General features: G+C 37.7%; 1 protein-coding gene across 1 annotated transcript in view; it reads right to left on the bottom strand.

The window, feature by feature from the left end:
• cwc22 (CWC22 spliceosome associated protein homolog) overlaps positions 1-16,868 on the bottom strand; it is a 54,596-nt gene that overhangs the window by 20,243 nt on the left and 17,485 nt on the right. Inside the window, exons 14-15 of the mRNA XM_065252222.1 lie at positions 14,368-14,452; positions 5,375-5,435 (exon numbers count right to left, since the gene is read on the bottom strand). Of these exons, the coding sequence (XP_065108294.1) occupies positions 5,375-5,435; positions 14,368-14,452 (146 nt within the window). The remainder of the gene's footprint in view (positions 1-5,374; positions 5,436-14,367; positions 14,453-16,868) is intronic.

The raw sequence follows: 16,868 nt of genomic DNA, 5'->3' as shown, positions 1-16,868 counted from the left end.
GACAGTTAATTGACTAATAAATTGTGACAATTATGCTGATTAATTGCCTGTTTTTTTGCTTTAACATTTAATTCTAATTTAATAAAAAAAATGTTTTGTATATGAAATAATTTTCACACATTGTTGTGATAATTAAATCTTTTGCAAGGTTTACCTGGCAGTAAATATTAAACCACATAAAGCATTTATTTAATGAATATATCTTTCAAAAACTGAAAATTCTTAAAAAGAAATAAACACAATAAAGTGTCTGAAAAATAACTGAAAATTAAGAATAGCATCCTTTACTTCCCTGAATTTGGAATTGCTGTTTTGAAAATGTATTTTTACCTGGCAGTTCATACTGCTTCTAAAGGTTTTGCAGCATTTCTTTAAATGCTGTTTACATACGCTGCAGCTCCCCCTTGTGTTTTTAAGAGAGATGTGCAATCATTGCGGTGATCTGAAATCATCACGATGAGGTCAAACAATCGCGATGAGACTAGATTTATCGGTTTACCGATTTTATCGGCCAATATGGGCATGCCGCAGATATATCTGTATCGCCGTATAAGCCGCAGCTTTTTCACAGAAAAAAGAAATGCTTTTGAATGATGTAAGTACTTGGTTGTCCAGAAGAGCGTGCTGTACTGTTTTGGTACTGGTGACATCATAAGTTTCCCTTTTCAGTATAAGTCCAATTTAACGTTATCCTCATCAAAACTGCCAATAAAGTCATATGTATTTTGTTCTGTTTGTGTTTAGAAATTATTTATAATAAGTCAAGTTTACGGTTTAGTGCACTGATATCAGACTCGTTTTGGATAATAAAGTTAAATATTAAATTGTTAACTCTTTCCCCGCCATTGACGAGATATCTCGTCAATCAAGAGAAAACCATTCCCCGCCAATGACGAGTTTTTCCGTCTTTCCGCAATACCACTATTATCCACTAGTTGCCCTTCCGCAACTTTTTAAACCCGGAAGTATTGCCCTATGGCAAGCGGCTGCATGTCCGTGTCTGTTTTAAAGATTGCTCTGAATGGGATCTCTATGAAAAGTCTGTCACAAAAATGGAATTATCTCTGCTTTTTGCTCAAAATGTGGTGTTTTTGCAGAAACCTACCCATATTCAAAAGCTGATTACAAAACAACCACTGAAGGTAGGATGAAACGTTTTTTTTTTTTTGTTTGAAAGCAGAGGGTCTGTTCTTTCATTTGGTATATTGTATGTTTATATGTTTAAAGAAGAACATTTTCTGGAAGGCATTAAACTTTGGTGAAAAACGCTGGCGCTGGCTGGCAACTTTTATTAAAAACGCTGGCGGTGAAAGAGTTAAACACATATTACATATCTTTGTCACGTCATTTTAAGTGTTTGATCACCACATTTGTGAGTGATCATGGCAAAAATGTATTTATTTATATATAGTAGGATATTCTTTTTAATGTATATAGTATATTCTAGGTACAGTACTGTAGTATAAAATACTGTAGTATAAGTGTACTGTACTATAATATACATAAAGAAAATTGGCCGATATATAGTTGGGTGTCTTTTTTTAATAATTCAATAATTGTGACAGCCCTATTGGTAGAATCTATTTAGGGTCTGATAAAAATGCAAATTTACAAGAAAACATGTCAGACGCACTTACCGGCCTGAGCTATTTAATTTCTAGCCAATAAAATATTTCAGAGCGGAGCTGTTTAACTGTTTCCATGAGGCTGGGAAAACTGTTTTTACATTTCCAGATACTTCCAGGTTTCCATGTGTGTAACTAGCCAGATTACTGGGTAGAAACAGCAATCACTAAAGACCACTCAAGGACGGTTTATTCTAGTACGAATGCCCAGGAGAGACAACACAGTGGATTCCAAGGACGCAACAGAATCACTGCGCATACCTAGTCTCATTCCTACTTAATGACATGCCTCCCATAGTCCATCCATCATATGAAATAAACTAAGCTGACATATGAAATCAAGCCGAAATCAAATTTGTTACGTTATACTTTAATGCGACGTAGATACCTTTAAAAAAGCAAACCTAATAGGCCGACACTAATTCTGGATTGCAACTTTAAGAGATCTACTTCCAATAATAACTTATTTATCAAACAGTGATGTTAAGGAAACCGAAGTCTTCCTCTGAGAGTTACTTTTGGGAGTTAAGGCAGAGAGGAGATACGTGTGCTGTTTCCGTGCAGGTGTATGTGTATGTGCGCTTGAGATGACGCAGGGGGCTGTGGTAGGTCTGGACGTCAGCCAGGTTCTGGCAGATTTGAGTACAGCTCACCACTGAAAAACTGGCAAACATGAGCAATGAGGTAATCATTTGTTAATCTATTTATGGCTTGATGCATTCGCTAGTAGCCTGTACATTGAAGAACATTTAGGTCAATAAATCTTCATGTCATCAATGTACTTAATACTTCATTTCAGCACAAAAATTCAAGAGATATATACATTTTCCTGCATGCTGCCTGCCTGCATTAATGGCTCTCATCGCTGCCTTAAAGACATAATGTATCATTGTATGATGGTGGGGCACGAGATGCATTTCTCCTTTCGAACCGGCTCCTGAGCTCATGCAAGAGAAATGTGATGAAGAAGACATTTGTTCAATGCTGCCCCTTTTACCAATCGTCCCTCTAGCGTGCAAGCACAACGTTTTCATCATATCCACTTCGCTGACTCTTTTCTCAAATGACCAAAAGAAGCAGAGGTGGGATTGAAGGGTCTATGCTATTTATGGCTGGTCTCACAATGCCACTTTATTTGATACAGTTCATCTTTGTGCAAGTTTCTTCTAAAAGGGCCAAAACAGTTACGACCGTTGTGTATTTTGTTGAAATCACAAATAAGCCCCCAGGGGACAACATACAGGCTTATCTGTATCTTTATGATCTAACAAGGCAGTCCATAATTGGAACAGGCGGTGGTCTCATGCTACGTTCACACCAAACACGAATAGAGCGTCTGGTGCGAATTAATAAAATTTTTTATGTTTAAGCTTACGCACGTTTAGCGTAATGAGGCGTTTAGCGCAGTAGACGCGAATCCATCTCATTCGCGCATTTAGTTTGTGCGAATTGACATGCAATTCATTAAAAAATTTAAAAATCTAAACTTTGGCGGAGAATCGCCCTGCGTTAACCAATCAGGAGCTTGCTCTAGTAGTGACGTGATTATTACAGGAAGCAAGCGGAGTCGCAAAAGCCCCTCCCATGACGCGAATATCCGTGTGAATGTCTCGAATGACAAAAATTTCACGCGCAAATGAAAAGCTTAAACTCAAACTGTTCAAGCGTCCAACTATGCACAAGTAATGCGTTTTTGCCGCCTCTACCACGTTTGGTGTGAATCCAGAATCATAATTAAAATCTCATCTCTTTCATAAAAGTCAAGCGGACGGATTAAAGGCGCAAAAGAGGATGTTTTTCGCCGACTGAGAATCCAAAAACGGTTACTTAGTTTTTTAAATGAGCGCATTCGTAAGAACAGCCTCCCTCCTTCACGGCTCATTTCTAGGGAAAACCTTCCAAAACTCGTGCACGAATATTTGAACACGAGTGTTTGTTTACCACCGGCATATGCTGTGTCGCATCAGTGGATTCATTATGTGAAATGATGATAATAAACAATTAAGACGTTAAAACGTTAGATCAGTCGACGCTTCTCCCATTTCAACTAGCATGTAGCAGACTGGTCACTGCCTTACAACTACAGTACAAGAACAACGTCAATATACTTTAATAACAGTACAACAATAATTATTCCACAAGTAAGGGATAATGTAGAGGCAGCCGGTAGTTATTGGGAAATAAGCCCCGACAGTGTGATCAGGACCCGACGCGAAGCGTCGGGTCCTGATCACACTGTCGGGGCTTATTTCCCAATAACTACCGGCTGCCTCTACATTATCCCGCTTATTACACGGCTACTTGCCACATAAGAAAAAAAACTGGACATGAATATGAATTTGAAACACTTTATTGGCATATTTGTTTTAAATTAACATGTTTATCCTTCCGCGAAACTTTGCACAGATGCATTAAATGATCGTAATACCTTATTAAGATCCTCTGCTTCATACTTGTCTGTCTCCATTTTTTCTCTTTTAGCCAGTCTTTGAGAAGTTTTAATGCCCATTCTGTATTTTTTTGTGTGTAGGCTTCGTAGCTGTCATGCTCTATTTTGTCAAGTTCAGTCTCAGTAAGCTCTCTGTGTCTTGTCGTGGTTGTCGAGTGTTTGTCACAAGATGGCGCCAAACAGACAGTAATCTTTATTGATCTTTATTGGCGCGGAGCGATTTTACTCGTGGAAGTAGTCCGGCTATGCGTTATTATTTTGGAGCGGTTATTATTTGAAAAGAACGAACCTGCAAATGTCTCAACTGACCAATCAGAATCAAGCATTCCAGAGAGCCGTGTAATAAAGAAAGAATAATCACTGTTACCTGTCGGGAAGAATTTTGCGAACTGCGCGTCTGTCTTGACACCTCTCTGTTCCTTCATTGCTCTCCAGCGTTGAAATGTTTCTCCAATAACGACTCTGTTTACATTATGTTCTTCTGACAATTTTCTCCTATTCTCAGTGGCTTAAAAAAGTCTTTTGCGTCCTCCTTCGAGTATCTTCTCTACCGTGGTGCAAATTCGAGGAGGAAAGCAGGATCAACAATGAAAACAAACCGAAACATAAGAGGAGTTTCATGTGCTACGCGCATACGTCGCCTGTGTTTAGTTACGTGAGCGTGCACGTCTCTCACAAGGATCGTAATGGCAGTGATTGACAAGCCAGAGGGCCAATCGCTTATGCGATGACCGCATGAGCAATTGGCTGATGTTTTTAAGGCCCTATCTTGTGCACAGATGACGTATATTAATATTATTACTTTTAGTGCAGCTAATAAATAGTCTTATCATTTAGTAAAGACAGTTTCAAGTAATATTGCAAAAATGTATAAAACAAACATCCTCTTTTGCACCTTTAACAGATAAACCCAAAAAGTGCATTCAGATAGTAAGAAATTCCGAACTTTCTGCACAACCAATGTGATACAAGCCAAGACGGTCCTGAATCACAGGTTGATTCGTGAAACTGCAGGATGACAACCACAAGCATCTCAAGAAAAAAGCATTTGATCTGTTAAAACAGGATGGAACACCCAGTTGCCATTAGTCAAAACAACCACTTTTCCCCACTGTGAAAATGCAAAACGGGCATATTAAGATGACAAATGCTTCCCAAGTGACCACAATACCACATATTACATCAGAGACTGAAAACAAATATTTACATAAAGTTAAAAGCTTCTGATAAACAGCTGTGCGGAAAGACACAGAAACTAAGACAGACCGGCGGGGTTTAGAAAGAGCATTTATTTACGTACCGTTTGGCTATCAGGGAAATCCATTTTTATCAACTTGTGGGCGCATTCTTCGAAGTCCAAGCTGCGGGAAAAAACAAAACAAGCAAATGTTAAGTTTTACAACCTCTGGGTGTAATCTGTTAATAATATAGAGATGGAAGTACCAGATATCTGTCAATTTTAATATTTTATATTCATGTCAAACTCCACCACATACTAAATGAAGTGACCCTGGACCACAAAACATAAGGTACATTTTTAGAAATAAATCTTACAGTTGAATAAATACATTTTTCATTGATGTATGGTTTTTAAGGATATGACAATATTTAAGAGAGAAACAAAAATCTAAATATTGAGAAAACCGCCTTTAATGTGTGTGAATTTATATATACATAATATTTACACATAGCACAAACTCATATATTATGCAATAAATAACTTTTATTTTGTATGAGATTAATCTATGCCCAGCACAAATTTTTTTATACATTTACGGTATAGGAAATGTACAAAATTTCTTCATGCAACATGATCTTTACCTAATATCCTAATGATTTTTGATAATTTTGACCCACACAATGTGCAACAAATATACCCGTGTGACTTATGACTGGTTTAGTGGTCCACGGTTACAAATAATCAGACTGCATTAAGTAAAACACCTATCACAGTATTAGAGGACATCATCTGTTAAAGGTTACACAGTTTGACATCAAAGATAACAACCTGATCAGAATATTAATACTGTCCCCAAAGAGAAAACTAAACTTTAAATGCATATCCATTACACCATTACAAAATGTGTCTGCTCTAAAGAGAAATAAAGTTTTTAATCCTAAATACGTTGTACCCTGCTGTCTTTCCAGGGAGTTTGCTTTAAGTGCTTTTAATAAGATTAACCCAAACCACTGGGCTTATTTGAACACATCATGACAGTATATACTAAATACTAGCGGCAAATTATAATTTTTTTTTTAGCAGAGTTTGCAGTCTGAAATAAAAATGAGAAAAGGGGGACATGAAATAACAAAAACAAACGGATAACTTTTCATTTCAAATTCAGTATGCATTCTGCTCCCTCATTGCACCCAAACGTCACCTCATGACAACAAACATCCCGTGTGGCAGAAAAGCAAACAATTGCGGCGGCCATGAGCTTCACATGTCTTTCAGACATTTTTCCTGGCATTCTGCATCTATTGGTTAGTTTCACAAACTGCTGACAAACACATCTCAGCTCTGTCTTGCACATACAGCAGTAACAGCTAAATGCTTTCGTTTACAGGCTGGACATGTGGATGAGTCTGAGTCTTGACAATATTATTTCTGAAGTATATAGTAAACCAAACACTTAAGCCCTTTTCACACAGATATTATGGAAAATAAACGGAAAACGCGTCCCTGGATTTGACTGGGATCGTCTGTTTTTTGGTTCATTCACACTGCCAATGATTTTCCCGAATCTGTGCGTGCATTCACACAAATACCATAAAGATCCCGTAAAGACACAACATATTTAAAGTCCTGCACTTGGTAAGTTTTTCTGCACTGTCTATGTTTGCTTGCTTTCCATTATTTCTCTCTCGAGAAACCATGGACATGCATAGGAGCATAAAGGAGCGCATGATGGGCTGTTCTGCTATATTGATGAATGATCTCAGCTTCTGCGTGTATAGTGAGGAGCTCCTTGATATGTGCTTCAGTCCAGTTTGGAGACATTTCTCATCATCTGCATTTAAATACCCCATTTGTAATGTTTAAATGATGCACATATAGACCTCAGGACACTTTTATAGGAGTTCACTTAAAGGAATATTCCATTTTCTTAAAAGAAAAATCCAGATAATTTACTCACCACCATGTCATCCAAAATATTCATGTCTTTCTTTGTTCAGTCGAGAAGAAATTATGTTTTTTGAGGAAAACATTGCAGGATTGTTCTCATTTTAATGGACTTTAATAGTCACCAACAATTAACACTTAAATCAACACGTAACAGTTTTTTTCAACGGAATTTCAAAGGACTATAAACGATCCCAAACGAGGCATAAGGGTCTTATCTAGCAAAACGATTGCCATTTTTGACAATAAAAATAACAAATATACACTTTTAAACACAACTTCTCGTTTAGATCCGGTTGTGATGCGCCAATGTGACCCCACGCAATACGTCATGACGTCAAGAGTTCACAGAGGACGAACGTGAAACTCCGCCCCAGGGTTTACAAGTGTTGAGAAAGAGGACCGTTCCGACGTTGTTGTATGTCAACTGATACTAATTAATGTCTTTGTGTCAGTTTATTGTTTACAATGGTCCGCAAATGTGTGTTTTATATTTGTAACACGTGACCTCCCTACGTCACTACGCATTTACGTTAGGTCGCGCTGGACCGGATCTAGACGAGAAGTTGTGCTTTAAAAGTGTATATTTGTTATTTTTATTGTCAAAAATGACAATCGTTTTGCTAGATAAGACCTTTATGCCTCGTTTGGGATCGTTTAGAGTCCTTTGAAAACTGTTACGTGTTGATTTAAGTGTTAATTGTTGGTGTCTATTAAAGTCCATTAAAATGAGAAAAATCCTGCAAAAATCCACAAAAAACATTATTTCTTCTCGACTGAACAAAGAAAGACATCAACATTTTGGATGACGTGGTGAGTAAATTATCTGGATTTTTCTTTTAAGAAAATGGAATATTCCTTTAACGCAATCCTTATACACAATTCAAACCAAACATATATAACTATAATAATTATTATTAATTATGTGAATTAATAATAGTAAATAAAATGTACACAAAACATGTAAAACAACACAATCACAAGACACCTTTCTAATGGTGTGTGCACACCAAAAGCAAAGCGAATATGGGCATCGTGTTACTTGCTCGAGATTACAAATAAAAAAAATCTGCTCTACTTTATTTTCTGACACAACCGGACATGTCAAACCTGACATGTCAATAAGCTATTTGCTGACTTGCTTGCACAAAAACGCATAATACGAATATTCCGCTCAAGTTGAATTTTTTTTATTACACAAAAGTATACGAATATTCGTGTTTGCGACAAAAACATTGCATAATTTGCAACATTCTCGTCGCTCGGCATAAATTCATGTCTATTCGCATCTTTGCATTGACTTTGTATATAATCTACTCTCACAAATAATTAAATTTGCTTTTGGAGTGCACATTACAGCTCTTGTTAACAGATGCATGATGCATTACATTAATGCAGAAATGTAACTACAGCTGCAGACTGCTGTAGAATTGGGCCGTTTAAACAAAGAAAGTTGCGATTTCGTTAGGTGCCGTTCTCAGCAATGAGATCACACACTTCATGCTTTATATACACGGATACAATCAACAAAACCTTTTTAAGGTCAGAGCCATAGCATAAAAGTAAGTGCTCAGACACATTGGGCCTTGGTGCTCATCCAGGGAATTTGAGATTGAATCTGCCTTTCCCAAAAACAACAGTTTGTGCTTTCACTCATAGGTTTCAATAGAAAAATTGCTTGGCTGATTTAATTTCCTACCGGGTCATACATTTTCCTGACCATACACCAACCTCACCTAAGGGCAGATGATTTGTGGTGAAATTATGTTTCTTCCAGGCCTTAAAGGCAGTTCGTTGAAAACGAGAATCTTTGTACTCTTTGTCTCCCTTTACTCTGCCCTCTTTCTGTACTTAGGGCCAGTTACAGAGACAAAGACAACGTGGAATAGCTACCTCTAGCCGAGTCTGTTTTGAATCCAACCACCAGCAGGCAAGTTTAAAGATTATTACACTAGTTGCCTCCCAGTGGGTGGAAAATTTAAAGACTTGTTATACAAATCTGAATAAATGAACTCTCATCATAAGCTACACATCGAGTTAGATCTTGAGCAGAGCCAGGATTGGGCTAAACAGGGTCAGCCTGCACGCGCAGCTCCATTTCTACCGCTATAAGCTGAGCTCTCCATACAGAAACGGCCTCTGCTGCATCTTCGGTTCACGAGTGCTCGAGATCCCTGAGGCGATGAAAGATTTTGCACTTTCGACAGTTCTCTGCTATAAAGGCTTTTTAAAAAGCTTTAGGTCAATGGAGGTGGAACAGAAGCACAAATATAGCAGTCTCAAACTGCCTGCGAGGGCACCACTGTAAACACAACACTGAGCCACAATGCAAGCAGGGATCCGCTGGGTCGTTCTTACTATGGAATACATTTTCACAACACTATTATATACATCTTATTATATAGGATAACAGAAGTCCCTCAGTGGTAAAAATCAAAACGGCAGTTTGTAAGCGCCTCGGCTCCTACGTTACAAACCAAGCACATCAACACTGTTGAATGAGGGCATCCGGCAGTCTGAGCCATAGATATGTATGAATGCATAGACTCTGCACTGAAACGTTTGCAGGGCTGATGTTAACAGGTTAGCGTATTCACATGTGCAAAAAATTATGGTGCAAATGTGCAGCTCATGTATGCATTGTGAAACCGCACAAAGCAGCTGTGTTTTTGAAACGGACAAATGTAGCATTTTGTACATATATATCTATGGTCGGAGTTTGAAACTGCCAAATGTAGCATCTTTGTACATATATATATCTATGGTCTGAGCTGGTGTGATTTAGTAGAGGCAGGAACTAATTCACATTTTCATAGAACTGTGTATACTGCACTACTTTAAAGAGGAGGTTTAATGCTATTTCATGCATTCTGACTTATAAACACAGTTTAAGAGGCTGTTTACACTTGGCATTAACATGCGTTTTCGTCGATCGGATCACAAGTGGACGACGTTAATGCCAGGTGTAAACGGTGTTCAAAACGTTTTGAGCTCATCCACTTTCGACCACTTTCAACCACATTCAGAGGTAGTCGAAACCACTTTCGATCGGATCGCTTTGGAGTTGCGGAACGCATATGTGGTTGAATGCGTTCGAACAGCTACACGCGACCGCCTTCTCTCCGCCCATTTATCTAATCTGAGGTATTAAACACAAGTTTTACGTCTTTTTTTGACTTCTGGCGTAAACATACGGTGAACAGCGCTATTTTTAGCCTTTCATTGATACAACTAAAGCGGCTGATCTCCGTAGTTTCGTTTTGAAAGCGTGTGAAAGTTGCGCGATCCTATTTCATCAATTGCGCTGAAAATTCAGAGAAAGCTCCAACATATAAACGTACAAAACACTATGCAGCATGTATACTTGCTAAACAAGCAGTGGACTCCGACATAATATAGTTTGCGTCCATATAAACTCATAATTACTCCCGCTCGGGTTTGAATGACAGCAGAGAGACTCGCCCACTGTCTCACAGACCACCCCCTCACAGTATTAAGGACAGATGCGGTCGAAAGTGGACAAAAGAGACGGATTTAAATACCAGGTGTAAACGTAATGTGTCTCTCTCGTCCACTTGTAATCCGATCGATGAAAACGCATGTAAATGCCAAGTGTAAACAGCCTCTACGAGTTGTAGTCCTCATGCTAAACATAAGCTAAGTGTCAAAAAAGCAGTTGAGCTTGTAACAGAGTATTTCTGAGCCAAACTCACGCCTTCTTTTTCCTACAAGTTTCAGAAAGTTTTTTCAAATGGGGGTATCCGTTACGACTGATTGACCCCATATTCCTTTTATGGGCCTTTACCCCCAGAAAAGCACGCCTGCACTGCACGTCAAGTGAGAGCGCGAACGCGCATTAGCATTGCTCCGTCGAGTAGAAGTCACCGGTATCACTGCACAGCACGCGACAACTTTGTTTTAGCAAGATAATTTGACAAAAGAAGTGTGTATTTGGATGCAAAGAGAAGAAAACCTTATTTAGCTTTCTCTGTCGTAAGACAACAGTGGATGCAGTTCGTTTTTCCCGGACAGCAACGTAATTGCGAATGAGTTTGTTTGTTCCCTGGCTGCATTTCGGAGAGAACTGCTTTACAAACAAGGCTCAGTTTGACGCCGGATTTTCCACTTTTTACAACTATTGGAGCGGTCAAAACTTTAAAAAGACCCCGTTTAGGAGTCACAACCACAGGCCTAAGTAATTTAAAATCTCACGTGTTTTGTTTGCAATCGCGCATACGTGCATGTAATGTAAACAACACCAACAAGAGCACTTTGTACTGCATTTACAACATTTACATCTTTTAAAATGGGCAAATGCAGTTAAAAACTATTGTTCCTGTTCGTCCATTACTGACAAAGTATCCAATTCTGGATCATATTTATAATATAAGGCTGGTTATTTAAAAAAAAAGTTTTTTTAAAGTTTGATTTTCCATCTATGTCGGCTGTAAATCCAAGTATCCGAAGCTGCGCGAACTCGTAACTCTTCAGCTCCGCTTACCGCACGCCTTCAAGTGTTCGACCTTTTACGGCAAAAATCGGAAAGGCTATTTTTTCTTTTATAAATCTGACTAAACGAAAGACTCTTTGGACATATGAATGATGTAATACTAGTCTATATATAAGCAAGATTAACATTAGATTGGCAAAAACGTCTTGTGTTATGTCAGCTTTAAAGTGAAGAAATGAATGTTACAGGAAAACTTTTACATATATATGATAGGATATTATGATGCTCAAAGATGAGTTTTAAGTGATAAAATTATCGACTACAGGGGGCCTTTAAAATGTAAAAAATGTTCTTGTATGCCAATATCACTATTAAATGGGACATTTTACAAGACTTTAAGATGTCAAATAAATCTTTGGTGTCCCCAGAGTACAGATGTGAAGTTTTAGTTCAAAATATCATATAGATAATTTATTATAGCATGTTAAAATTGACACTTTGTATGTGTTAGCAAAAATGTGCTGTTTTGGGTGTGTCCTTTCACATGCAAATGAGTTGATCTCTGCACTAAAATGGCAGTGCTGTGGTTGGATAGTGCAGATTAAGGGGCGGTATTATCCCCTTTCTGGCATGAACAGGCAGGCCAATTTTCAACAACCTATTTTTTCACATGCTTGTGGAGATTGGTTTTCAAAAACTAAGAAACTGGGTTGATCTTTTTTCTAGGTTGATAAAAGCACTGAGGACCCAATTTTAGCACCCAAACATGGGAAAAGTCAGATCTTCAGGATATGTCCCCTTTAAACAGGGTTTCCACACCTTAGTTACCTTCAAATTCAAGGAGCTTTCAAGGACTTTCCACGTCCAATACCCTCAAATTCAAGGACTAAATGTGTTCAGACACATTTTCAGTGAGAGCAAGGCTACTTCGTGTTACCTTTTAAGATACATTGTTACAGTTCCCTTTCGAGGGAACTCGCGCTGCGTGGCTGCTGTGACACTTTGGGGACGCCTCCATGGGTAAGTGCGTCTGAATGTGTTTATCAAATTCAACCAATGGGGAGGCTTAACAGCAAAGACAGGGAGACGCAGGAGCCAGGAAGTATATCGCTATCTGAAATATTGCCAAAGACGGCGTTACAGGGACGCAGGAAAAAAAGACGCAGCATCTGGTTCCATTCTCAAGGGGATCACACACCGGCCACGCACCCGTCTAGGACAACTCGAAGGTATTGTAAACCGGAAGTGCGCATTAAATAGCGAGTTTCGCCAGATAGCGTCTACTTCAAAATGCAAAATATACGTTAGCAGCCAATGTTAATCGTTAATGATTTGGGACAAATATGATGTAATTTAATGTTAAACTATGTGAGTGGCGCTGTGTGGCGCGACAGTGATTTAAGCAACTTCCTGAGTCACAGCTGCACTGTAAAAATACTTTGCTGCCTTAAAATTTTTTGTTGAATCAACTCAGATTTACAAGTCATGTCAACAGAGATGAGTTGTCACAACTTAAAAAATATAGTTGAGAAAAGTCAACTTAATTTTATAAGTTATAACAACTCACCTGTAGTTATAACAACTCATCTCTAGTCAAGATAAATAATAGTAAGTTGAAATGACTTGTAAATCCGAGTTGATTCAACAAAAAATTTTAAGGCAGCAAAGTATTTTTTACAGTGTGGGCGGCGCGGACAGGCACCACCTGTCGGCGCCGGTGTGCGTATACTCATAGAAAACAATGTGTTCGTTTTTTTTAGAACGGCGCGGAGCTGCGCGGCCGGTGTGCGATCCCCTTCAGGGAACAACAGTTACATCTGTAACCCGAGACGTTTTTATGTGTCAAACACAACTATGCAAATAAGCATTTTGGTATCAACATTCGCATACAGAAGATATAAGCATTTAAAGCGAACAGTTTAGCATGTGTGCTTAAAAAGTCTAACATTTTTATGGTGTTATCCTACACTACACAGGGAATAATATGATTTTTTTCCTGAAAACTTCTTGAATAAAATAGATTCAAGCACTTTCAGTGACCTGTATCTATGCTTGTATATTTTCAAAAACTTCCCAGGGCCTTGAATTTTTCCCCAGATTCACAAACTTTCAAGGACCCGTAGGAACCCTGTTTTAATTACCATTGGCATTTACATCTATTGAGAAATAATTCAGGTGTCTTTATCTAGCAAATATCTACTTTTTTCATAAAATCACAATTTGTGTGTCTGAATGATGTTCTGAACTTAAATTAAAACACCACCATTTTTATTTTATTTATTTATTTAAATTATTTATTAATTTATAATTTTATAATAATATTTATGTACTGCAACACATGACCCTAGTGCCCATTTCAGTACCAATGACAAGACTTGACTGTACTGAGGGACGTTGCCTGAATAGTTTTATACACTTTTCAAAACCATCTTGATCAAGATTTTTTTACGTTTTCCCCAGCAGCGGTTACTGATCCATGACGCTGGCCTGCTACTCCTTGATGTTAAATTTAAATTAAAAACAACCAAGACGACGTAATATTAATCAAATCTGTGGGTGCTGTAACCCTGAGGGGGCTCTGAGAGTTTTGGTCTTGAAAACGTAAGAATAACTTCTTATCCATGCTTGTGGGAATTCAATGTAGGTTGTTATTTGATTCCAGACAAAATGAACCTTTGCACAGACTATTTCTGGTGGGCTTTTAAGTCGTTCAACTCACCTTGATTGGATGGCGAGGTAAATCGTTCGACGGAAAGCGACCAGGTTCACCTCTGTCTTGTCGAAAATGGTGACTTTCTCTTGATCTAAATAAAGAGATAAAAACAATAAAATAAACAGGAGAGGAAGCCAAACGTATCAACACTGCCAGTTTTTTGTCATGTGATATGTCTCCCTCCTGAGGTCAATCGCTTGTTCTTCCTGGAGTTATTTTTACACTTCACAGGACGCTGGTGAAGGTGGTTTCTAAGCAGAAGCAATTAACACATGCTTAAAATGATTTGTCTGATAGCAGGAACGGGATAAAACTGCGACAAAGATATGACGTTCACAGCATCTGCCCTCAACAGCCACTTGAATTTTCACATTAGAAACAAAGAGACATCCAAGAAACGTATTTCTGAACCTGGTGATTGTAATATCTAACAATAGTTTACTGTCTGACTACGTGTTAGCGGTTCTGTCTGCAAGGTGTTATAATTGTCAAACAGCTCATTCATCTTTATCTGTTCAGGAAAAACACTATGAGCAATGCAATCATACTGCAATTTTGAGAATCGAAATTCCCTAACAATTATTGAAGCTGAGGTGGAAAACAACTTTACATCAATTACTATTAAATTATTTTAATTTTAGGTTTATTAACTTTTTCTGCAACATCAGTCTGACTGTCAATGTTGCAGTCATTTCAAAATTGAATGTTTTGTTATATTGTCGCAATTAAATGCAGGATTTGCCCAACAGTGCTTTTGAAAATTGGGGAAGCTTCAAAACTGTGACCTGACTGCAGAAGTGCAACTCATAACTAAGTCTTGTTATAAAAAGTTATAAAAAATACAGTTTATTTTGTAAGGTCTTTATACACCACTAATAATACAGTTATATATATTTTATATTTTCAAGAAGTTATACAATGCACCTTTAAATAGTGCTGCACAATTAATCGCATCGCAATCGCAATCGCAATGTCAGCCTGTGCGATTATATGACAGCAAAATGTTGCAATTATATTAAATAAATAAATGTGTGGACTTGTTAAAACAAACTTTCTGATAACAGTTTGATGATTTCCCTTGCTGTTTAAAAAAGAAAGTAAAACGAACAAAAAAGGCAGTGCACGTGTGTGGTGTGCGTCGTCACTTATACCAGAGCGAAGATGGATGCAGAGGAGGTTGACAGTGATCTGGTAGCTAAAAAAAACCTCTATGTCTGTTGTATGGCGGTATTTTGGATTTAGGATTACTGACACTGAGCAGTTGCTACATCACGTGGCAATACGAAAACATTTCTAGTTTTGCAAATACACATTTTAGCTAATCTGTGTGTGGATTTTCCTTAAAACCCATCAAGTTGACTCATGATACAATCAAATATAATCGCAATCGCACATCGCAATATTAGCATCAATAACCGCAATGGGAAAAATTACCCAAATCGTGCAGCCCTACCTTTAAATAATATAGATACAAATAGACAAGAACTACACAATTAGTTCACAGAGCGGGTGAAAATGGCCTCGTAACGCCCAAAATCATGTGCAAGCTTGATTTCAGGTAAACAGGAATAATATAATAACAAGAATGCTCATTACATACGAACAACAGGCAAGTGCAATGTGTTGGTCAAACATTGAGTATAAATGGATAACTTTCAAAAATCTGCTTATTATAGAAACCTATTTTCATGCGTTTACATGCAAATCATTAAACCGGCTATGCAGAAAATTTCTCGCAGGCAGTTAGGTCACCGCCTATAGTACAAATGAAGAGTTTGGTTCCAAAATGCATAAATTTATTTCGACTATTTTCGGTAAAAACGTGTTTTCTATACCAAGAAAGTGACGAGATGAAAACCACTATTTTCTGTTACAAACTTTCACATAGCATCGGTTATAAAAACATAAAAAATTCAAATCCATAATTTGATTTTCAAAGATTTATTATAAAAACTGATTATATTTTCCGCAAAATGCAATAAATCCATGACCCAAGTTTTTTTTTAAATGTTATGAATCTATTGAATCAATATATAAATGTGCATTCATCTTAACAATGTTATATTCATTTAGTTAACTAGTGGTATACACTGATTAAAAAAATAAACATTAATGGCATTAATCAAAACACCTACTTTGTCATATTAAGAACACTGTCATTGCTGCTGACCTTGGGACGTTGTCGCTGAACTTTTTCACAATGATCAGCTGTAAAATGTTTTGGTCCTGCTTGATTTTTGGTGGCTTCATGTAAAACAATGTAAAGTTTTTCATAAGATCTCTGGGGTCAATGTGTTAGCATGACAAAAGCTTGATGCTGTCGAGAGAACAAGCAACCGGCATTTTCCGTCTCTCGTAAATTATTAGATGTTGATGGCTTACGTTTCTTCCCCGTCGCAGAAAACCACCACAGGTTTATTAATGCCATCAAAGTATTATTTTGTTTTTGTTTGTTTGTTGATCACAAAGTACAAAGTAGATTGTACCACCATTGTTGCGTGGAATGG

The sequence above is a fragment of the Paramisgurnus dabryanus genome, chromosome 15, assembly GCF_030506205.2.
Source record: "Paramisgurnus dabryanus chromosome 15, PD_genome_1.1, whole genome shotgun sequence".
NCBI classification, from domain to species: domain Eukaryota; kingdom Metazoa; phylum Chordata; class Actinopteri; order Cypriniformes; family Cobitidae; genus Paramisgurnus; species Paramisgurnus dabryanus.
This window is presented reverse-complemented; position numbering and strand designations above follow the sequence as displayed.